The 25,025-nt window shown below is 41.8% G+C and overlaps 1 protein-coding gene across 14 annotated transcripts in view; it reads right to left on the bottom strand.

The window, feature by feature from the left end:
* The window catches only part of MACF1 (microtubule actin crosslinking factor 1), a 339,001-nt gene that overhangs the window by 184,812 nt on the left and 129,164 nt on the right, over positions 1 to 25,025 (bottom strand). For 13 of the 14 annotated variants that reach the window (XM_043878610.1, XM_043878618.1, XM_043878625.1 and 10 more), the window contains 3 exons: positions 14,871 to 14,960; positions 10,881 to 10,958; positions 7,336 to 7,428 (listed from right to left, as the gene is read on the bottom strand). In XM_043878610.1, the coding sequence (XP_043734545.1) occupies positions 7,336 to 7,428; positions 10,881 to 10,958; positions 14,871 to 14,960 (261 nt within the window). Of the gene's footprint in view, positions 1 to 7,335; positions 7,429 to 10,880; positions 10,959 to 13,005; positions 13,102 to 14,870; positions 14,961 to 25,025 lie in introns of all 14 variants that reach the window. The other variant, XM_043878620.1, reaches the window with a different exon arrangement.

The raw sequence follows: 25,025 nt of genomic DNA on the forward strand, positions 1-25,025 counted from the left end.
ACTCTTGACCGGACCTCCCAGACTTTAAAAATTTCCAAGTGCTAAACATACACTAGTATTTAATAAACACTTGAAAACTGGAAAGCTAATTTTGTCAGATTCTGATTTTTCAAGAACTTGTCTTCTAGGAAACCTATAAATTCTAACATGTACCTTAAAACCGGCTTGGAGAAAACCGAGAGATAAGAAATTCTACTATTAGCATCTGCATATGTAACCTTAAAAAGGCAGTTGGTCTCTGTGTTTCAGTTTCCTCACTGAAACAATGGGCACAGGAAAACAGACAGAACAGTCTATCCATCTGGTCTACCTACCCCACGGCTCTGAGAAGATCAATTTCATACAACATCCGTTCATTTAATGAGTGTTTATTGAACACCTACTCTATGCCAGGCAAAGAAGAAAACCAGAGATGAAATCCCTGCCATACTTAAGCTTGTATCCTAGGGCATGGATCTGGAAAACAAACAGCCACATTAGACAGCAGGAGGTGTCACACGGCCCTGTGAGTCATACTAGGCTTCTAAGAGTGACTGGCAAAACAAGAAGTGCACAGAAAAAAGAAAAAGAAAGCATGTAGCCCACCAACAGGTATCTAGCCACAAAACTCACTTTCCCATACGCATAAGGACAGATGTTTACTTCAGCAATGAATGTCTCCTTCATACAAATAAATAATTTACTGCAAATAATAATATCTGTGTTACACAGTTGCAGGGGGCTTCATCAAATAATAGACAATGTAAACTAGTTAAAATCAGGTTCTCCTTTATCAACACGAATATACCCCAAAAACATGGTTAAAAAAAAAAAAACAGAAAACAGGATATATAGAAAATGTGATGTGTCTGACATTTTTTAAAAAAAAGCATTCATCTGTCATAAAAGTACAAAAGCATATACAAGAATGATACACTTCAACTTCAGCCTAGTATTTACCTGGGGGATGAAGGAATAAGAAAACTCCTGTATCTGAAATGTTCTTTTTCTAAAGAGAAAGGAAAAAAAATCTGAAGCAAATATAAACTATTAATATATATTTAATTCTGAAGGTGACTACACACACAAAGATCTGTTGTATACTTTTCTGTACTTCTCTGGGTAATTAAAACGTTCATTAATTAAAAACTCAAAATTTTTTTAAACATCAACTATTTCCCATTTAGTGTGTATCTTTTTAGTATGTGTTAAAATGAAAACCATTAATCTCTAAAAAGTTACCAGTCTCATCATCAGTAGCAAATTTCTAATCTGGAATTGGCTTCTCCTTCAATTGAATCCTCTCTCGAGATGACAACCATCACCTATATATCTCCATCATTAATCTATTTCATTAGCACCAATAACAGAGATTGCCTATAAAGATTATTTTTTGTTGTTGTTCAGTCACATCCGACTTTTTGCAACCCCATGGACTGCAGCACGCCAGGCCTCCCTGTCCTTCACTATAACCAGGAGCTTGCTCAAACTCATGTCCATTGGGTCAGTGATGCCATACAACCATCTCATTCTCTGTCATCCCCTTCTCCTCATGCCCTTCATCTTTCCCAGCATCAGGGTCTCTTCCAACGAGTTAGCTCTTTGCATCAGGTGGCCAAAATATTGGAGCTTTAGCTTCAGCACCAGTCCTTCCAATGAATATTCAGGCTTGATTTCCTTTAGGATGGACTGATTTGCTCTCCTTGCTGTCTAAGGGACTCTCAAGAGTCTTCTCCAGCACTGCAGTTAGAAAGCATCAATTCTTCAGTGTTCAGGTTTCTTTATAGTCTTTATAGTCCATACATGACTACTGGAAAAAACCACAGCTTTGATTATATGGGCCTTTGTTGGCAAAGCAGTGTCTCTGCTTTTTAATACACCGTCTAGGTTTGTCCTAGCTTTTCTTCCAAGGAGCAAGCGTCTTTTAATTTCATGGTTGCAGTCACCATCTGCAGTGATTTTGGAGCCCAAGAAAATAAAGTCTGTCACTGTTCCCATTTTCACCCCATCTGTTTGCCAGTAAGTGATGGGACAGGATGCCATGATCTGTTTTTTGAATGACTATTTTACTGATCCCCTAACATTTGATAATTCTTCTCTGCATTTCTATTTGGCTTTATATACCATGAACTCTTGATGAGAAGAGCTAGCACAGAACAGTTAGTTCAACAATGAAAGACTAGAGAATTACAATGATAGACAACCAGCAAGAGACACATCACTTCCTATCTAAAGCACGACAGAAGGATGGAGGTTCTATATGATCCTTTATCAGTTAACCAAAAGCTTTGTAAGCAGGGAACCTTTCCCACACTTCTAAACACGTAGCTAATTAATAGGCAAATGCCAAGCCTTCAAGAACAGCAAAGAAAAGTAATTAGTAGTTAGTTGCATCTGGGAAAATACTCTGGCAACAGAACTTCCCTCCATAAAAAGACAAAATTTAGCTACGCTAAAATAGTGAACAGAGAAAAGCAGGTAGCCAGCATGTGCCAGCGGACAGGCTAGGGCAAATCTGTTTATACGTTTCAGTAAAATCAGTAACAGCAGAGAACAGGAGGCTAGGTCAAAAGTCCATGAAGTTATAAGTTTCACTAATAATTATAATAGGCTACTACCAATAATTACTGCCAATTATTGAGTATGGCTGTGTTCCATTGTCCTTTCCCATACCTTCCTGATTCTTTAAACCTCTATCAAGTTAATTCATGATATGTCTCCTCTCACTCCTCTGAATTAACGCAGTCAAACTGGAGTGATTCTGTACCTAGTTCAATTTTGAATCTCCCACAGACTCTACCTAAGACCTTGCTTATAGCTGGACCTCAGTAAATATTTATGGAATTCAGTTAAAAAATATATTTTCCAGAAAACTAAAACCAGAAGGAGATACAGTTCACACTGTGATGGCTGTCACCGAAAAGACAGACAATGCCAAGGACAAGGCTATGGAGAAACAGGAACCCACACAATTGGGCTAGTGGGAATATAAAATGGTGCAGCCACTTTGGAAGACAGTCTGGCAGTTTCTTAAAAATTATACATAATCCTACCATATAACCCAGCAATTCCACCCACATGTATATATCCAAAAGAAGTGAAAACATACATCCACACAAATATTCATATCAACATTATTTATAATGGCTAAAAAATGAAAACAACCCAAATGGCCATCAACTGCTGAACAGATAAACAAAATATATGGTATACCCACACAACAGAATACTCCTCTGCAACAAAGGAATAAAGTACTGATACATGCTACAGCATGGATGAACCTCAAGAATGTTATGCTAAGTGAAAGAAGTGGGATACAAAAAAGCACATATTATATTATTCTATTCAAATGAAATGTGTGGAATAAGCAAATCTATAGAAACAGAAAATAGATTCATGGCTGCCTGAGGCTGTGGATGGGAATGGAATAACTATAAATGGCCAAGAAGGACCTTTGTGGGATGATGAATATGTTCTAAAACTGGATTATGGTGATGACTGTACAACTCATAAAAATCATTGAATTGTACAATGAAAATGGATCAATTTTATGGTACGTAAATTCTACCAAAAGTAAAGTTGTTTTTAAAAAAGAATCAACTTTTTAAAATAAACAACCAATAGAATGATAACCAAAATATGTTTTAAAACAGCTGGAATGAGAAGAAACAGGATGGAGGGGGCAGAAATAAAACGCTGAACACACCTTGTATTCACTTTCTGAAATTTCCCATTGTAACATGTATATGATCTATATAATGTAAAATAAAATTGAAAGGAAGAAAGCAATCGCTAAAAACTGAAAAAATATAAAATACAAATGAATCTGTGTATCAGACTGATGACTTAACAACACAGAGAGAAGTTATTTCAAATGGCTTTAAGATAAAATTACTTGTATGTCCTTAGGAGATTTACACTAAAGGACAAAAAGAACCGCAAAGAAATTACAAACTTTTCAGTAATTGTGTTGCTAATAATAACAATATCATTGTTATTTTTATTCAAATATATAAATTTATACATACATGATTTTGTATATACACTATAATATATACATGATTTTATATATACTTGCATCCATGTGTTTGCATGTGTGTGTATGGAAAAGGGAATAAGTAAAATGTTGCTTTGTTTGGATCAAGATTTTCAGCGTAAGAAAAAAAGTACAAAGTCAAAGAGGTTGAACAAAACTAATTCTAGATATGAATTAGAAACATCATTATAAATTCTTGATTTCTTTTTACAAGACAAATACATGTGTTGGCTAGTTTTGTCCACAGAAAACACCTAGAAAGAGGGACCAACCCAATTAGCACTCAGACTGTTGTCAATAAAGAATTTCAGTTCCTTGGAGAAACTGCTCATCCTGGGCCTGAAACAGGAAATACACAAAAAGTATCTGGAACAGCTCTTCATACAAGAAATAAAGGACATTATCAAAGACCGTACGGATCATGAGGAAGGACTCAGAGTCAATGTGAAAAAGCTCACTGGCCAAAGAAGGAGCGAATACTATGAAGAATGACAGCTATATTAAGTGGAACACATTTAAGTCTGATAAAAATCCATGAGTCACAGTGTTACTAAGGAAAAATGAGTATCAAGAAAAAAATTTTCATTGATCTTACAGAGATCTTAAGAGATCTTAAGATCTTACAGAATCTTATAGAGAATCTTAAGAGAATCAACTAATTATTTTGAAAACTGGTGAAACAGAGGGGAATATAAAAGCATTTATCTTTTTATCTTGCCTTTCCTAAAGGAACTATCTCTCAGAGCAATCGATGAGGTCAAGTTCTGCTTTAGAAAAGAATTTCTGAATTTTGAGTATCACCATATTACAACTTCTAACGAAACAATGCAATAGTAGCTGCTAAACTTTTAGGTGAAAGGCTAACAGTGAAAGGGTCTACAAGGAATGGGTAAGGCTGATAACACCTGAACCCACTAATCAAGCTTAACATGATGAAAAGACAGATAGCAGACATTCTGATGTACAGCAGTAAAAGTACACAACTCAACACCACCATCCTTGCCCTGCCCCAGCACAAAAAAGGGAATCTGAACATGGTCTAGATCCAAAGCACCAGTTTACAGACAATACAGAAGGATGGAGACTGTTAGAAAACATCAGAGATGCCACCAGCATCTTTCCATAAACTGCACAGGACAAAAGACCGATTTCTTTAACAAATGGTTAAGGGGACAAAAAGAGGAGAAGAGAAATTTAATGCAATGTGTGGACTTTGGATTCAAACAAGCCATTTTTAAAATGAGATGACTGGGGAAATCTAAACCCTGCTTAGATATTCAGTGATTTTAAGAAATTACTGATTATACTGTTCTATGATATTGTGCTTTGCTTAAATGAAGAATCATTCAGAGATACACATTGAAACACTTGCAGATGAAATTATATGATGTCTGGGACTCCTTTCAAAATAACCTACTGGAGGGTTTGATGAACAGATCAGGAAACAGACGGTATAACACTGCCCACGAGTTAGTGACTGGTGAGCTAGGTGATGGGTACATCGTAGTTCTACATGATTTTCTCTGCATTATAAATGTTTGAAAATTGTCATAAATTTTTAAAGAGAGAGAAAGAACATTTTCTTAATGGCATATTCAGTTAAGGAACATTACCCCCATATCTTCTGTCCCAGGAAAAGTTTAACTGGCCAGTTCAGTTTCATTCCTTGGCCCCTGATTTCCCCTTCTGTTGAGTGAGTTAGTTGCAGTCAGGAGAAAGGGAGACACAGCGGACAGATTCCTCTTACCTCACAGCTACATGACAGCACTGATGTCTCAGAATGAGAGGTGGTTTGTGGCATACAAACAACCAAAAAGATTCATCTAAAACAGCCCGCTGTTCACAAGGATGCCAAGGGTGCCAACGCTATGAAAGCTCAACAAAGTGCTTGTTCCAACCCTGCCAAGGCACACTTGCCAAGTTCATGTTCCTGGTTACCCCTATATCCAAAGCATGCCTGAGGACACCCTGTGGTCCCACAAAAACACACATTGCCTCCACACTTTCCTAAGCCTACTTATGCTGCAGATTGTCAGCACTGGTTCCCAACCAGAGCCCCAAGAAATTATAATCCCTGAGTTCTCAGTTCTCAGATTCTCAGCAATTTTAGGACACCTGCTGCTCTACATTCACCCAGCAGGTGGCGCTGACTCCCCAACGGGGACATCACGGCCACACGGACCCTGGAGTCAGCAGCGCCTTGAGTGAGATATTTCTATGAGCCTTCTTTATCCACCTGCTCAAGAAGTGATCCCTGTAATCAGCCTTGAGTACAGCAGTTGGGTATTCGAGCATTTTCTGAGAAACAGTTTTGTTTAGTTGAGCTAATGTGATTCAAGATAGCCTTTTTTCATAAAAATAGGGCTGTGACTTTCCAATAGTATCCAGACTTGAAGAGGATTTGCCTTAGGCAGGAGGAACAGGAAGGCTGTGTGACCATGTGAACATTACCAAGATGCCTAGAAGATTGTGTTTACAAGCACATATACCAAGGTGCTTGCTATGAACTGACTGTTTGTGTCCCCTTGAAATTCATATATTGAAGCCATAGTAGCCCTGATGTGACGGTATCGGAAGGTGCGGTCTTTTAAGAGGTAATTAGGTTTAGATGAGGTCAGGAGAGTGGAGCCTCCATAATGGGATGAATGCCCTTATAAAAAGTTGAAGGGACATGAGATCTCTTTCTGAGCATGCATGCCCCAAGGAAAGGTCACCTGAGGATATAACCAGGAAGAGGGCCCTCACCAAGGAGCCAACCATGCTAGCACCCTGATCTCAGACCCGCAGCCTCCAGAACTGTGAGAAGTGAATGCTTGCTGCAAACCACCCAGCCTCTGGTGCTTCATCACAGCAGCCTGAGCTGACTGACAGCGCTACATTTAACCAGGCTTATTTAAGACCATTAGAGATGAAGAAAAGTCTACATCAAAGCAGGATTATAAGGCTTCACCCCACCCTTCCTGACCAACAAATCCAACATCTCTTCTCATCCCTCACATTCTGAGTCTCCAAAGAGCCAGTTTTGACTCAGCTGGGCAGACTGCTAATAACCAGATTGCCAGTGCCAGAGCCACAGCACAAACAGGTGAAAAATCCCCCTTCATCATGCAAATGATGAGGAAGTTCTTGGTTTACACTAGAACAGCGTAGCCTCCAGGCCAGTGTTCCTCTTCCTTTCCAGCTCCTGCTCACCCCCTCCCTCATTCACTGCCAAATACGGAGAAGGCAGGCTCTGTGTGCCCCTGGAAAGCAGAGCAACCTCTAGCTCTGTCTAGGCCATGTCCACTGAGCACCAGGCCCCCAGACCTCACAGACCCTACCTGGAAGTGCAAGATGATGGTCCAGATCAGGCCGAGCGTCAGCTTGGGGTTGCCGTCTGTGATGTCATCGTTGCGAATATTCACTAGTTTCACCTGAAAAAGAAACAAAAGCTGGTCTGAGAGCTCTGCAACTTTTTGTTTTGATTTCATTTTTTATAGATTTTTATTATTCATATGCATATTAATTTTTTTGGTGTACAGTTTGAGTTTTCTGTATAGATTTGTGCTAATGACCACTATAATCAGGGTAACAAAATAGTCCCCAAAAGGTGGGACTTTGTGCAGTCAGATCCTGCCTTCACCCCTAAATCCTGGCAACCGCTGATCTGGTCCCAGCTTTGCTTACCCAGAATGTCATATAAATGGTGTCCCACAGTATGCAATCTTCAGATTCTGGCTTTTTTGCACTCAGCACAATGGCCGTGAGATTCCCATCCACGTTGCTGCCTGGAGCAACAGCCTGCCCCTTCTTGTTGCGGAAGAGTATTCCATTATACCTGTATTCTACACACCATTGTTATCCACTCCTCTACTGAAGGAATCTGGGTTGTTTCCATGTTGGGGCAATTATGAATAAAGCTCTTATATTCATGTACAGTTTTTCTGTGTGAGCACATGTTTTCATTTCTCTAGGGTAAATTCCTGGGGGTGGGATTGCTGGGTCATATGGTATACGTTTAGCTTTGTAAGAAACTGCCAAACAATTTTCCAGCACGATTGTACCATTTTGCAATCCCACCAGCAAAGCAATTTCGCAAGCACATGCTATTATGAGCTGCTTTTTCATTAAGTCTTCCCGGCCCTTTTTTCTTTCTCTTTCTTATTTTCTCAAGGTTGTGAGAGATCTGCCCTCATCCCTCACCGGTCTCTGGCCTGTCCCACCCATTCCCCTCCTCCCACAGCACCTGCCTGACTCCTAATCTCATTCCAGCAGCGTGATGTACACAGACACACAGGCCCGTCCCCCACCAGGGCGACCAACCATCCCTGTGTGCTGGGGACTGAGGGATTTCCCGGGACGTGGGCCTTTCACAGCGTCCTGGGAAAACCAGCCTATTTCCACCTCCACCCCGTGAGTCTCTGTCGTACCCTCACGGAGCTCCTGACAACTGTGACAACAGCCCTGAAGCTGCCCTTCCTTTGTCTCTTCAGCTGAACTGAAGCCTTCATGTACTCAAGACCTCAAGCAGAAGCTTCACTTATCCTTACACTATGGTGACCGGCGCTGTAGACTGAATGCTGTGTCCCTCCAAAATTCATAGGTTAAACCCTAACACCCAATCTGAAGGTAGCTGGAGGTGGGACCTCTTGGGGGTGACTAGGTCTTGAGGGAATGGAATTAGTATCTTTATAAAAGAGACCCAGAAATCTCCCTCGACCTTCACATCACATGAGGACACTGCTAAAAGCAGTCTCAGAACCAGGACCTCACCAGACACCAAGTCTGCCTCCATCTTGGACTTCTGCAGAACTATGAGAAATGAATTTCTATTGTTTATAAGCCACCAGGGCTGTGATATTTTGTTACAGCGTGAATGACCAAGACACTGGGCAAGTTCTTTCCCTTTCCTGTGTCTCCACCTCCTCTTCTGTACACTGGGAGCAGGAGACCCTGCTTCCTGCCTCAGTGCAGGTTTTCTCATCACTCATGGCCCACAGCTGGCAGGCTGGCAGCATCAGCCAAGTCCACGTTCCTCTGCCCCACCTCCGGGAGCTCTTCCCGTGGATTCTGAATACCTCCTTGGCCAAGTCACCTTCCAGTGTCTGCCATCTGTTCCTTGGAGACTTCACACCTAACTCCTACCTTCCCTACCTCGTCTTCTACCACCTTTCTTGGAGACCTCACACCTAACTCCTACATTCCCTACTTGGTCTTCCACCATCTTTCTTGGCAATTTTGGCACCACCTCAATGATCCAGGTGTCGCCCCATCTGTACAACTTGTCTGCCTTCCCATTTAGGAAGACTTCCGTTTTCACTCTGCTGTGGACACCTGCACAGCGACAATCTCACAATCAGCAAGAAGTACTCCAGAGTTCTTTCTGCCCTTCTCTGTGCCCACTGGTCATGGCTCACATTTTTATTATATCCTAGTAACCGATCTACTCTCCATCCTCATTGAGGCGTCTAGCTAATCAATTCTTTTCAATTTACCTTGACCATTAAGGCCCTCTCTGATTTTCTCTAACTCTACACACAGACATTCCAAGGATGCTGTCTCCAGGCCCCTGAACACTTCAACCTCTAATTTCTCCTACCACTTCTTTCAACAAATATTTATTAAGTGTCAATTATGGACCATCCATTACGACAGGTGATGAAGATAAAAATGTTAAGTAAGATCACATTCTCTGTCCTCATGGGCCTACAATGCATTAGAGCAGAGAGATAACAATAAAGTCACAAGTATTATATGGAAGCAAACGGCTATGGGAGTACACAGAAAGAGAATTTCCCAATGAGAATTACTGATAAGAGTGGCAAAAATGAACTAACTCCAAAAATATGCACACCATGTCATGTCATCGTGACCAGCGCTGTTGCCTGGCAACTGTAGCTATACCAAATCTTTCCAAACAGCTCTCTAGGCAGATGAACTCTGACTCCCTCATCCATCCACGTTCCTCCCCTCCACAAACCTCCTCTGTATTTTTATGCCTCCTCCCTTCTTCCTCACGGTACCTCAGAAGAGGCATTTTCCTTTCCTTTTCAAAGAATCTACCCCAGCCGTGCTCTGGGTCTCATCCTCAATCCCCGGACTTGGTTCCATCAGTTAGGAAGTCATGGGAAGAAGGATGGTGCGTAGAAAGTAGTATGAAAGGAGCATTTAAAAAATGTCCAGGAGGCCTGCGTGGATGTCCCAGGTTTGCTCTCACTTCTGCGATCTAGGGCAGGTCATTTCTCAGTTTCCTTTTGTAGGAAATGAAAAGGCTGGACTAGCGACCTGCAAGGCGTCTTCCAGGGCTAACCTGCTCTGACCCATACTCCTCACTCTCATCTGTTCTCTTCTCTTCTCTAGCTTCTCCTCTGTCTAGAAGTGTGCTTCTGTCTTCCGTCCTTCCTATCCAGGGAGAGAATAGCTTCTTTACCCAACACTCCTCTGCTCTATTGAGCCTGGTGTCTGAGGTCACCAGCGCTGTGCAGCTGGGACCGTCCCCTCGAGCCCCACGCACCATTCAACCAGCCTGACCATCCCCTCATCCAGTTCTCATGATGACGAAGCCCTCTGCTGTTCCCTCTTCCTGGGTGATGTACCTTTTCCCATCTTCTTTGCTGGTTTCTCATCTTCCCTTTGGCCTCCACCTGAGCGGAGGTGAGTCAGTCTTTCGCATCTTGCTCTTCTCTAAGACTTTCCCTCTCAGACAGGCCGCACACTCCATGTAAGATTTGTTCAGACATAACAGAGCTGCTCACGAGCAAGCAAGACTCAGAACTGCATCAGTCGGATTTACTGAGGACTTACCAGGGGCAATGAGAGCGTCCCTCAATAGGGACCCGGTACTAACTTTCCCTGGCAGAGCAGGGGACACACGGGACGCCCTTACCTGTCGCTGCTTTAGGAAGTCCAGGGCAATCTGCACATTCTGCAGCCTGTGAAAACGCATCCTGCCCTTCTCCCGGGGCTGCAAACAAACAAAAGGGATGTTCGTTGCAGTGACACCAATTTACCCACGCAGATCCCTTTCTTCCTTCATTTCAAGAATAAAAGACCACAAAGACCTCCCATGACTGCAGCCAGGCGTGGGGGCGTCACACAAAGCACCCCTCCAGGCAGGACCCGTGTGTGTTTTCACCATGCTCGCTGAGGCCCCAGAACGCCTGTTTCCCACTCGGATCCCCGTGAACACACGGCACGTCTGAATGCAAATGCTGAAGCAGTGCCACAGCTTCTCCACAGGCTCCTCTGCAGCCATATGTGGCAGAACTTGATTCTGGATGTGAGGTTAATGGAAACAAAGATTTGGCTCTATGGCTCCCAGAACCATAGTTAAATGTTACTGTAAGGGAAGGATAAAAGGCCTAATTACATGTTGCTCAGTAATGGACAGCGCCAACCATATTACAAACCTGGCAAAAGAAACTAGAGGTAGTCAATTTTACACTAGGGAATGAGGAGTTATACACGCTCAGTAAGTGAAAAAAATCTAAAATGGAAGGCAGGAATCAAGAAGGAACCTATTTCCTAGGAAGACAAAGTAGGAAAGCCATCTTTAAGCCCAGTTTGAGATACCCAGAGCAAACAAGACCTTGATGGTGTAGGGTTCTTCAACACAGTACTCCAAAGAAAGGTATTTCCTGCCAGCCGCTCAATCCTGGATGTCACACAAGCCACAGTGGGGCGTCCACCTCCACCCAGTGACTCTGGTGTCACCACCACATCCTGGATCCACGGCTCAATTCCTATCCATCCAAGACTGCATGGAGTCCTTCTCCAGTGGGCACAGGCAGCGATGGCTATCTACGTCTGGAATGTTTCCTCCTGCTCACTTTTCAGTGGTTTCCCGCCGCCCCCCCCCCCCCCCCCGCCACTACAGTTGGGACTAAAACATCAATCTCACTAGATCATACCCAATTCATTTGTAAATGTCAAAATGGTACTAATTAAAGGCCAATAAAATACAAGGTAGCTCTGTTGTGGGCACCTGAACAGACGAAACATTGCCCCAGGCTGAAATGGGCAAAAAGAAACTCAACACGTGGAAGGATGGGGTGGAAGCATCTCTGTGGGTGTCCCTCAACCCTTCTAAGCAAAACTTTCAAACCAGGGTAATCGACAGAGAAGGTGAGGCCTCTCTGTGCAACAGGATAACTTCCTAAGTCAAAAGGCTAGGGAAAACCTTCTAGTAAGAATCTCTTCTCAGTCATTCCACTTGAACTAATTGTGAATATGGCTTAGAAGATGACAGAGCCTGTGAAACCGAAGATGCTAAGGCAATTGGAGGGGAGATCAATGAGATGAAAAGACGACTTTAAGAGGACAGGGAATGGGGACACTGCCTGATCTCTATTTCTGGAGAAAAATCACAGGCTCTAACTTAGGGCCTGCAAGCAGAAAATGGCCCTCTTACACACTCTAATCTTTATGCCTAAGTACTCCCCACCAAAAATACCCTTGAGAACATGCAAGTTAAATCTCAGTCCTCTATAGCAACTAGAGATGTTATTGACCAAGGCAGAGTATCCCCATGCAGTGAGTGGTTTGCAAACAACAGGCTCTTTTGAAAACAAATGACACGGTGTGTGGTGAGAACCTGGAGGCCAGAGAGGTGGAGAGCAAGTCCCCGTTAGTCTGGAGTGTGGAGTCAGAAGCAGTAACTGACATGCTGTCAACTAAGCTTCCCACAATTCTGCAATATAGACTCAGACAACGCAGCAAGGCCACCAGAAAGGCACGGGTCTCCAGGTCACAAAGGGACTCGCCGCCGCCAAACATCATTATTCTTTTTGTGCCAGCTACTCGTAGATAAGCAAAACAATTCCCACTCCGGGATCGTCTAAAGGTAGCATGAGGCACAATTAGTTTTAACCACTTTCTTTGGGACCCAAATTCCCAGGTGGACAGGGAAGAAGGCAATTGGTAAGTGAGCTACTTGGAGACCTAGAGAACCCCAAACTCTCTGATGGCCCTGCAGTGCCGGCTGGGACGCTGGTGTCCCCAGGAGGACCTACGACATCATCATCATCTTCCTCCTCCTGCTCCTCGCTGTTTGTATGGCGCCAGGAGGGCATGCTCACCAGGCGGAGGGTCTTCAGCCCTGCCGGCTCCTTTGGCCACCAACCAAGACAGAGACGTGACAGAGTTAACAGGAAATTCACAACACATAAATGAAAAGGAAATGAACGCAGAAAAAAAAAGATGAAAATAAATATGAAAATACCCTCCCACCTTCACAAAGATGCAAAACAAAATTAAGACCAGAACAGATGGTTATACTGAACACTTCTTATGTTGAAACACAGCTTTAACTCTCCGCAGGCCATCCATTCTTCCTACTTTTGTGAATCAAGTAAGGGAGAATGCATGATGAGAATAACCATGAAAGAGATATTCGGGTGGTTTCTGGTGAAAAGATGATTATTTTACAACTATCTCCATAAACACCTGTAAGTCTTCAAAGGCTAGGAAAAGAAATCAGATTGGAGTGGTTTTAACCTGTTTTGTAAGCAACATCACTGAAAAGGATCACTTTTCAATATAAAATCACTGCAAGTTCACCAAATATACCAGCAAAGTTGCCCAAAATATAATTTCGTGAGCACGTCAACTTCCAACACAGTGAAGGTAAAATTCTGATTACTTAGGAGATTTACAAATGGGAGCCAGAGAAGAACTAGAATCCATACGTACTGGCTATGTCAACAAAAGCATCTGTCAATTTTAGGCCATTAAAAATTATTAAAAAAGAAAGAAAGAAAGAAACCAAAACAAAAGACCCCAGGAAAGCCAAGCCCAATCCTGGAAGAAGCTGACTTTTACTTAGGGAGAGAAATCTAAAGTGTCAAATCCTACTCTTGAAACACAACGAACATGGTTAAGAATTCACCAAAGACAGAGAGTGTGCGGGCTCCCTCCATAGACTCCTTGAGCCGTGCTCCTCTCCAGGGCGCACCTCCCACAGGTGTCTCTACACTCAGCCCTGGCTTTTTCTAACGAAAAAGCATGTTGTCTACAACACTCAAGACAGAGCAGGAGCTGTACAGAATCACAGGTTCAGGTTAGGCTCCCACATGTGAAGCAATAAGCCCACGGTGAGGCCACGCCGATCCTTTCAACAAAGTGAGGACAAGAGCTGATAAGCCAAGAGGTTCAGACAGGCTTTGTCCTCAGCAGGTAACTGTTCCATAAGCCAGATTTAATACTTATGGGGAGGAGGCAGGCGTATCTAATTATCCAAGGAGCCCAGATATACGGCATCTGGGGCTATGCTCAGACATCAACTTCAGCTTTCCTTCAAACCTGTGACAGACAATGAAATCCAGAAGGGAGGAAGTCAGGCCGTTTGGGAAACAATGACTCTAAACACCTGGGCTTTTTACATGTAAATCTCAGGTCTTTGTTGAATATAGAAAATAATGTAATTCACAGTAGAAGGGAAAATAGAAGGAGTCTGTGTAGACTAGAAATAACACTGTAGGAAGAAAAATGCACCTTATTAAAAAATCTTAAAGTGAGAATCTACTATTCCTGAAATAATAGCATGTATAAATAGATAAAGAACAAGGAGAAATCATACAAATATAAAAGTAATAGAACCAATACTGGATTCCATCAAGAAATGAGACTTTTTTAAAAAAAAGAATAAAAAAAAGAAATGAGAATATACGACAAGTCAGGTTAAATTAAAATGAACTTATATCATTTGTAAAGCATTAAGTCTGAGTTAGAAATAAAGTCCAGCAATCACCTCTTCTACTTTTTCCTCCCATGTAACAGAAGTGACAGCTACCGCCCCAGCACTCAACACGATGGACCCACATGTCATTAATAGGGCCACACCTGGGAAGTCACCCATTAGGAGGAGAGAAAAGCTCACCAGTTTGATGCCGGAGAGGACCTCCAGCAGAGAGATCAGGTTATGGCCATCCCGCAGATCTTCATAAAGGTCATTTATGTGCTTGCGGACCTGCACATGAGAGCAAAACAAGACTGATTTTTATTTGATCTTGAATTATTTTATTATCCACACGAGTGCTTATGGTTCTTTTTTTTTTTCCATTTATTTTAGGAGTGCTTATGGTTCTATGTAAACACAAATTAAAGAATTTGAAACTGAAGACAATAAACGATTCAGGAATATTCAGGTTGGAATATAATACATATGAGATGGTAACACTTAGAGGCTTATATGTGTTTTTTTAAATTGAGGCCAGATCTATTACACACTCCAGTCAACCCTGAACGATATTCCATAAAGTTTAGCCAAGTCTTGATCATCCCGAAACATCTCAGCAATTATTATGGACAAAAATATGATACAACAGCCAGTGATGGACACATGAGACAGTCAGAATCAGTAAAGCCCTCCAGAGTGCTACAAAGGAAATCAAAATGCTAGACACTCAGTGTTCCATGGGGTGTAGCTCTAATTTAACCCCTTTTTTACCCAATATTTATAAATAAATAAATAGTGAATTTCAGAATTCTTTTCCTTTGGGGAAAAATAATTCTAATTTTATAACTGAAACTATGAAAAAACAAATATCACTTTAGAAAAATGTGTGGGTAATGTCAAACACTAAATGCTTTAGATGTTATCTCATCTATCTCTAACATCTGTAAGGTGGGCATTATTATATTACACATTATTACTATCATTATTATATCATGCCTATTTTACATATGAGGAAATAAGGCACAAAGAAGAGGTTAAGTGACATGCCTAAGGTCAAAACTAAGTGGAAAAACTGGCCTCAGTTTCGTCTTTCTGATTTTAGCCTTTGCCCTTACTACAATGCTTTGTAATCAGCCATAATCTCATTCTATTTATTTAATCCAAACAACTGCCCTGTGAAGTTCCTATTTCATAAGAGAAACTGAGGAAGGTAAGGCTCTGAGAAGTCATGGTCACACAACTTTAGGACGTGGCTAAAATGACTGATTCATTCCAAGTCTAGTGACAACTTCATTGAGTGTTGCACAAACAGAATCAGAAGACTAGTGGAAATTACAAGAAGGAAGACCCTTTACAATATAGATAACTTTCTAGACAACAAGAGAAAGGGTTACTCTAGAAGTAGTGGATTTCCAGTCACTGGAGTTTTTCAAGCAAGGGCTGGGATCCTGGGATTTCTACATCACATAGAAGCCTGAACCATGAGTCCTTTCCAGCTGTAATATCCTAGCAGTCAACACTGAGAGTCTGAGAAGATGAAGACTGGGAACGTCGTGGGGGACTTCCTAGAAGAGAAAGGACTTGGAGGATTAGAAAATATTTGATAGAAAGAGGATGGGAAAACCACGTAAGACTAAGTAGGAGGGTGGAAATATGAAGGATAGACATGTTTGTACATGTACGTGAAAAATACTCTTACCATGACCAATTTCAAGCTATTAATATAAAATCACTAAAAGCAATGTTCGGGAGAGATGTACAGTAGCACACCAATACACAGTTTCCATCAAAGAGACAACAGATATAATTAACCTCAACAGCACAGATGATAATAACCTAGCAAAGTATCTAAGAAGGAATGAATTTTGAGTATTTATTACCTTCATTTTAAATATAATTTAAGTGTAAGTTTATATAATTTAACTTTTCATCATGGTTGTGCTTAGTAAAGAGTTCACGAGACTCCTCAACATTTACTATTTGGCTCTCACAAGGCCACGAAAGCTGGCTCTAACATATGGGTGGTTCTAAGATCTTAAGACTCCTCCCTCAAGTGGGTTCAAGGGTTCAAGCTTGGGGCCTGGGACAACCACAGTGCACCACTCACAGAAATTAGCAGGTCATAAGGGTTGGAAAGGGAGTTGATTTTGACAAGTTCAATTTTAAATATGTTGAATTTAAAACAACAGCAAAGGAGCTACAAATGGAAATGTTCTTGAAGCAGCTGGAAATACCAGAATCCAATCTGGGTCAGCTAAGAACTTAAGTTTAGAAGTCATATGCATAGAGGTGCTAGCTAAATGCATGGGAAATGTTGAGCTTTCCGGGTTGGGGCAAAAAGAAAAAAACAAGAGTGCTAAGGACTGAGCCTGAGGGAATAGCTGAAATTAGAAGGCAGGAGATGGGAAAGCAATCAACAAAGGACAGGGCAAATGGGGGAAAGGCAGTGGAAGAGTTAGGCAATGAACAAGAAAGTAAAATCGAGGAAGATATCATCACCAGCATCCAATGCTACGGGACAAGGAGGATGCAGATTAAGAAACAGTTTTTGAGTTTTCCTACAAATAAGAGGGCTTTTGCGAGAATAATTTTCTAGAAAGTGGGGGGGATGGAAATCAGATTACAAACAAATAAGAGATTTTTTAAAGTCAGAAATTATTAAATACTTGATATTAAGGGTTAAGAAGAGAAGAGACAATAATGAGCGATTTATTTTTGGCAGCTAAGACCTGAAAATAGGGTATAAAAATCAGGAGTAGTCAAGGAGTAATTATTTAAATAAATTATATAGGGTTGTGAACCAGATGGGATCATGTTCTCAATAGGACACCAAACACCAGAGTGTTGAAAAGAAAAAGGAGGCACTTAAAATGTAAAGGTTAAGATCTGAAAGAGACACGTGCACCCCAATGTTCATTGCAGCACTGTTTATAATAGCCAGGACATGGAAGCAACCTAGATGCCCATCAGCAGACAAATGGATAAGGAAGCTGTGGTACATATACACCATGGAATATTACTCAGCCGTTAAAAAGAATTCATTTGAATCAGTTCTAACGAGATGGATGAAACTGGAGCCCATTATACAGAGTGAAGTAAGCCAGAAAGATAAAGAACATTACAGCATACTAACACATATATATGGAATTTAGAAAGATGGTAATGATAACCCTATATGCAAAACAGAAAAAGAGACACAGATGTACAGAACAGACTTTTGGACGCTGTGGGAGAAGGCGAGGGTGGGATGTTTCGAAAGAACAGCATCGGAACATGTATATTATCTATAGTGAAACAGATCACCAGCCCATGATGAAACAAGTGTTCGGGTCTGGTGCACTGGGAAGACCCAGAGGAATCGGGTGGAGAGGGATGTGGGAGGGGGGATCGGGATTGGGAACACATGTAACTCCATGGCTGATTCGTGTCAATGTATGACAAAACCCACTTCAATATTGTAAAGTAATTAGCCTCCAACTAATAAAAATAAATGAAAAAAAAATGTAAAGGTTAGTTTTACATCAAAGCTCCAATATCTCCTGAAAATTCCAGTTAAGTTTTACACCTGTGAATAGTAAAGTTGAACCTTACAAGAAATTTAGATGATAACTAGTTTACTATGTTTCTCAGTCTTTGTGTGACTATAATAACTAAGTAACTATGAAAAACAGCAGAGAGGTATAGACAGAAGTAATGGGGGAGGTGAGTGTAGTGAGATTTTTTTCCCTTAGAGAATTTTCAGCAGAGAACAGCTGTCTGTTTCTGAAGTGCACTGGACACAGCTCTGGCTGGACAAGGAAAAAGAACTAGCTAACATTTACTAGTGCTTTTACACAGAAAAGTTTCAGATGCAGAGGTGAGATTTTGGAAGGCTCAGCTAACATAGCAAGATCATACAGCTAGTAAATGACCAGGCCAATCAAATCCAGGTCTCCCCCATTCTAAAGTCTTTACCTCTTTTGTACATGCTGGGTTGCCTCTAAAGTTTTCCTCAAATCTCTTAAGAGAAAGTCTGGTGGACTAAGTACCAGAAATATTAGGGGCAGCCAGGTAAGGCCAAGAGTGCTTAGGAATCATCCATAGGTATGTTTCTTTCCAACAAACAATCATGCTACTCTGTTAACAAATAAGATGAGTGAAAAACTTCAACTGTTCAGGTCCTTGCCTGTTTGTAGTCCCTGTGAAAATCACCATCAAAATTGGTTCTTTAGAAATCTCCAAGGACTATATCCAAATGGCTAACAAACTCATGAGAAGATGCTCAGTATCAGTAGCCATAAAGAAAATGTAAATCAAACTACAGACAGAGACCACTTCACACCCACTAGAATGGCTATAATCAAAAAGACAAATAATAAGTGCTGGTGAAGCTACAGAGAAACTGGAACCCTCATACACCCCTAGTGAGAATATAAAATTGTGCAGCTGCTTTGGAAAACAGCCTGATAGTTCCTTAAAAGGCTAAACACAAGTTACCATATGACTCAGTAATTCCACTCCTAGGTATATATATTCAAAAGAATTAAAAACATATGTTCAGAAAAAATAATTTGTACATGAATGAACGTTCATAGCAGCTTTCTTTGTTCACATTAGCCAAAGACTGAAAATAACCCAAATGCCTACATATTATACTATGAGCAAGAGACCAATTACAACCAACCACACGTTGTATGATTCCATTTATGTGAGATATTTAGAATCAGCAAACCTAAAGAGACAGATAGTAAATAGACTGGTGGTTGCCTAGGGCAGGGGAAGGAATGGAGGGGTGTTTAGGGATAATGATTAAAGGGTACAGGGTTTCTCTATAGGGAGTGAGGAAAATGTTCTGAAATTGATTGTGGTGATGGCTGCACAATTTTGAATGTAATAAAAGTCACTGAACTCTATACTTTAAATGTGTGAAATGCAAATTAAATCTCAACATAGCTATTTTAAAAAATTAATGAATGACTAAATTTTCAGACAAGGCCAAGCCTCCCCAATCATCATGCATTCATAAACCAAGGAAAGCTCTGCTCTCCCAATTTTTAAAAGATTGGCTTGAGGGTATGAAAAAATAAACAGCTTCCCCCAATTTCTGAGTGGCTTTAGCAAAGGGAATAAATTGCACTTAAGTGCTTGGTATCAGAATCTGAGCCCAAAGGGACTTTAAAGATGACTTAACTCTAACATTCTCAGTTTACAGATGAGAAATGCATTGTCATGTAAAATCATTTAGCTGGAAAGTGTCAGATCACTGTCTCTTGACTCTGTGTTCACTGCTTTTTCCCTTCACAAGGCTTCCATGATGCTTGAAGGGTAGAAACAACATATTAACAACATTATTAAATTATAAGAGGTTCCCCTCAAAAAACCAAGGATTGTCCTGCAGTATTCTTTAATACCTGCAGAGAGCCTGATCTGGCAAAGTTTTGCTCAAAGACTCTTAACAGAAACACAAGTAGCTCAATTTCCTTGATCCACACTATGTTGCAGAGCAATAAATAAATCAGAGGAGAAAACTTTAAAGAGAAGAATATGTTATTTACTCTCATTTATACTTATTAAGGGCTTCCCAGGTGGTGATAGTGGTAAAGAACCTGCCTGCCAATGCAGGAGACAAAAGAGATGGAGTTCAATCCCTGAGCTGGGAAAATCCCCTGTAGGAGGAAATGACAACCCACTCCAGTATTCTTACCTGGAGAATCCCATGGACAGAGGAGCTTGGCAGTCTACAGTCCTTAAGGTCGCACAGAGTCAGATATGACTGAAGTGACTTAGCACACAGACTTATTAAAAGATACAGGGAACATGAAAGTGAGCCTGGTAACTTCAGATGGATTTCTGAATTTATAGATTTCTAAGCCATAAAAGGGAAAATTCCATTTTGATTCAACGGCCAAATCTATCCTCCAGGAAAAGCCTAACACTAAAAAAGCAGATTATAGTTGTCATAAGTTATTTTGTTTGGTTTTCTTTGTTGTTGTTCTGGGATTTTTTTTTTGGGGGGGGGGGCGGGGTGGTGGGGGTCATAGACTGCTAGAGAGAACTGTGCTCAAACGCAGGGAACAAGAGTGGGGGCTGGGAATCTCTGCTGAAATAGAGTATGATGTGGGAGTAAAGTATGAGGCTCCTTGTAGATAACAATTCTATGTCTCCTGTTTTGAGAGTTCTTTAAGTTCTAAGGAATCTGACAGTGACATCAGCCAACTCTGACTAACAAAGACTTTCTGAGAATGAGGATGACTGCAAAGTCCCCCAAGGGGAGCTTTACTTCACAGGCAGGCACTAATGCTCAGGCAGTAGAGAATCCAAGTCCGAACGGAGAACTGGAATCCTTCAATGGGGGCTGAAATGCACTGAGGGTGAAATCAAGCCCTGAGAACTCAGATCCAGGCAGAGCTGGTCACAAGCCACCACCCTATGGTCACAGCTGGGCAACAAAGGCAACACTCCTCTTCTGAGCAGCATGACTCCATCAATCTCCTAAATCGCACTCCACTACCAGGCTCCTTCCGACCTTTCCCACAGACACGAATAAGCGAAGAGGTGTGAAAGTACATGCAGTGCTGAGGGAGCAGTGAGCCATCTCATGTGGCCACGGTACAGAGGCTGCACAGGAAAGGGGGCCTGCAACCACTAGCTAGGGAGCCTCAAACAAGCAGAAAAAAATTGACAACATCGGTAAAAATTTGGAGTTAAAAACTTTTGCTGGTTTTCTGTAGTTAAATAAAATCCCAGGAAGGCCAATGGCTTCTAGATGGCATACGTGAAAAAAAATGGAAAGGACAATTTCAACTGTTAGATTAAATACTTTCCTTCCTTTCTACCCACTGACATCTGCAGTCCATAGAAACTGACCAGAGAAAACTCCTGCTCTCTGTTCTGTCAGCCCCTCAGCTTGCCTTGAAGTCCTTTTTAGGGAGATATGTCTATACTTTATAAGCTGCCAGGACCCAGAGAAACATCAGGGATAATGCAAATAAAAACCTCACTGAAAATTCTAGATCTTTCTTTTTGATAGTTCTGGTGTAGGAGGAGAACTCTTCGATCTGTAGGACTTGCATTCTGCCTTAGGTGATCTGTATGTATATTTCAGGTGCTTACATTCTTAAATCTCTCTTAAGACTGGACCAACAATGTTCTCAGCTAATAAAGAGGAATGAATCAGCTTATTCAATAACAAACTGTTTCCTCAAGAGATATTCGGGAATCCAAGAGATTAGGTTAACCAAATCTAGAACTTGAGGGCTTGGTTGCTTTGATCTTACGTCAGTCTACCTGCTACTGGCAACACTAATGTGGTTCACGTGCACTTGGGGAGCAAGGCAAAGGATGCTTGAGCTACAGAAAATAGATTCTGATCCCTAATTCTCAGCCCAAAGTTCAAAGACAGCCAGCATGGAACAATTATTCTGATGAGCAGTGAACCTCTGTGAAATACCCCAAGGTGAAAAAATGCCACTGGAACTGTAAGGCTGGGGGAATAGGAAGAGATGAAAAACAGCCAGGGATTTAAGTAAAGCTCTGGCTGGCCTCCAACTGCTAACAATGCCATGTGTGTTTGTCTTGTTTCTCCCCGCCTGAGCCTCCTGTCATCACACAGCACTGAGGCAGAGGCCCAACAGGCAACATCAGCTACAAGTGAAGAGCGGGGAGCCAGAGCATTTGTAAAGACCTACAAAGTTTAGGGGGACAAACCTGAAGAAGGAACAATTCAGTTTCTCCAAATCTTAAGAGATGAGGTATGAAAACAGAGCAAGATAGGGGCATACTGAATAGAAACAACAAGTTATTTTGGTCAGAAGATGCGTGATTGGTCTTTAGCTCCACCCTTCACTAGCTGTATGATCTTGGAAAAGTCACTTCATCCTTCTAATTCTCAACTTCCTCAGCTGTTAAATTGAAAGGATAAAATATCTTTACCTCCTTCAGGGTTACTGTAAGGATCAAGTCAGATTAGAATATGCTTTGTAAGCTAAAAGGACTACTGAACTGTTATTCACTCAAGGGAACAAATCCTTACTGAATACCTCTCATGCTCCTGGTGCAGGACTTGGATGAGACAGCAGCACAGCAAGTCCTAGCCCTCGAGGAGCAGGGGACACCACTGTGTGAATGCACACACCCATCTCTTCAAAGTGGTGTGGAACAGAGATGGAGCTGCAATTAATTTAGTCACAGGGATGGAGGTCAGTCTCAGGAAGGGGATACTGGACCTGGGCCTTGAAGAGTAAGTGGATGATGGCCAGGCAGCAGAGCTCAAGATATGCCTTCAAGGGAGAGAGAAATGAATAAGCAAAGAGGTGTGAAAGTATACCGTGTTTAGAAAGCGGTGAGCGGTTTCCTGTGGCTGCAGCGCAGGCTACACAGGGGAGAGTGCCTGGCTGGAAACAGGCTGTGAAGGGCTCTGCACCCTGACAGAGTTATTCGTCACCAAATGAGAGGCAACTGGTAAATGCTGAAGAAATTAGAGGAAAACAGCAGGTTTTTCCTCCCTCTCTCTCCCTTCCTTCTTTGTCCTGACTGAAAAAATAAGACACAACCTTCAAATTACAGTCTGGCAGAACGAGAACTGCTGCGGCTGCTGTAACAGGAGCATGTGAGGGGCGCGGGGAAGACGCCCAGGAAAGGGCGTCCTTCCACGAGGGCGAGTCGGGGAGATATTCACCAAGGGGAGGGACGGGGGCGGGGTCCGGGCAGGACAGACTTGGGCAAGAAGCAGAGGGCGCCCCGGAGCAAAGATACAGAGGCACAGAGCGTGACAAACAGTTCAGCAAGAGCTTAAGGTCCACGGGGAACGCGACACTGAGCCCAGAAGGGTAGGCAGACCGGAGACAGTACTGCAGAGGTGAAGTAGGGGCTGGACTTTAGGCTGCCCGAGTTCTAGTGTTTTAGTTCTACTTCTTTCTAGTGCTGTGACCTTGAACAGGCTGTTTAACCTCTCTAAACCTCATTGATAAAATGGGACTATTAACAGGATCTATAGTATAAGGTCACTGAAGGAGATGATCGATGTAAAAGGGCTTAGTACAGAAAGTATGATTTACAGTAAGCACTCAATAAATTACGACCATTATCATCACACTTGTTCTTACAGGAAACTTTATTAGGAAACTAGTATAGTGGCCAAATCAAGAGAAGAGGCCCTGGAATAGGGCAGAGAAGAGAAATCAGATGCAAGCATCTTTCTGAGTTGAAAATGATTGATTAGAGTTGGTGACAGGGAGAGATGATGGGCAGGACTAAATATAGTATGATTCCAGGTTTCTAACTTGGACAGCTAGGTACATGAATGAAAATACTGAGCACTTCGGGATGTACTGAATATAGGATATGTCTGGGTAACATCCAGATGACTGTGTCAAGGACACTATTGAGATGTGGCTCTTTGGTTTAGGAAAGAACACAGAGAAAGGCTCTATCGTTACCTCCTGATTTAAATCTTGTATTAAGAGTTTGAAAACCGACCTTACCTGCAGTTAAAGAAGTGACCTAAGGAGCTATGTCTGATTTATGTAACCATCTCCCAGGCCATAGTTCACTGAACTACATCGACAGACCCCTGACCCACAGAGGAGAAGAAAACCCCAGCCACCCAGATTGTTCGTGCTTGTGTCTTTAGAATCATGTGGCTGCAGGGGTTTACACCACCATTTGAGGGACAACCACCATGGATCACACAAAAGCAAAAGCAAGGAGTGCAGAGAACTGAATGTAGAAGACACACAGAGAGAAAGAAAAATGAAAAACAAAGAGCTCCTGAACAGAGGAGAGAGCAGCTGCCTAGTGGACATAGTTTTCATAAAGCTCAGATGCATCCAGGCACCAGACTCTGGAGATCACCCCATCCTTTTCTCTGTGTGATCCCTTGCGTTCTATGCAAACAGAATGATCCCCGGGGTTAACACAGATCAGACTGCCAAGAATACAGAGAACAAAACAAGAAAATGGTCAAGGTTAGGGGACGTCAACATGAAGGACTCGCACAGAGGATGAGAAGCCAGTGAAAGAGGCAAGAGAAAGGCATTCATGGAGGTGAGAGGTAACTCAGGAAAAAGCAGTGTCCTGGAAGGCAACATGAGAGGGCTTTAAAGAAGCAGTGAGTTAGTCAATACTATCAAATGCTACAAAGAAATCAAATGAGAGAAAGATAAAACCACTGGAAACAGCAATGAAGAGGTCCCTGGTGATCTTTCTCAGAGCAGCAATTATTAGAATTATTAGACTCAAAATTATCTGAGTTGAGTAATTACTATAACTTAAAAACTTTGTATTCAAATCTGACAGTCATATTAGTCATACTGTTTATCCTTAGGTAAATAATATGCCTCTGCCTTGGGTTTTTCTCTTTTTATAAATAATGATAAG

Source organism: Cervus elaphus, chromosome 20 (assembly GCF_910594005.1).
Source record: "Cervus elaphus chromosome 20, mCerEla1.1, whole genome shotgun sequence".
Lineage (NCBI taxonomy): Eukaryota > Metazoa > Chordata > Mammalia > Artiodactyla > Cervidae > Cervus > Cervus elaphus.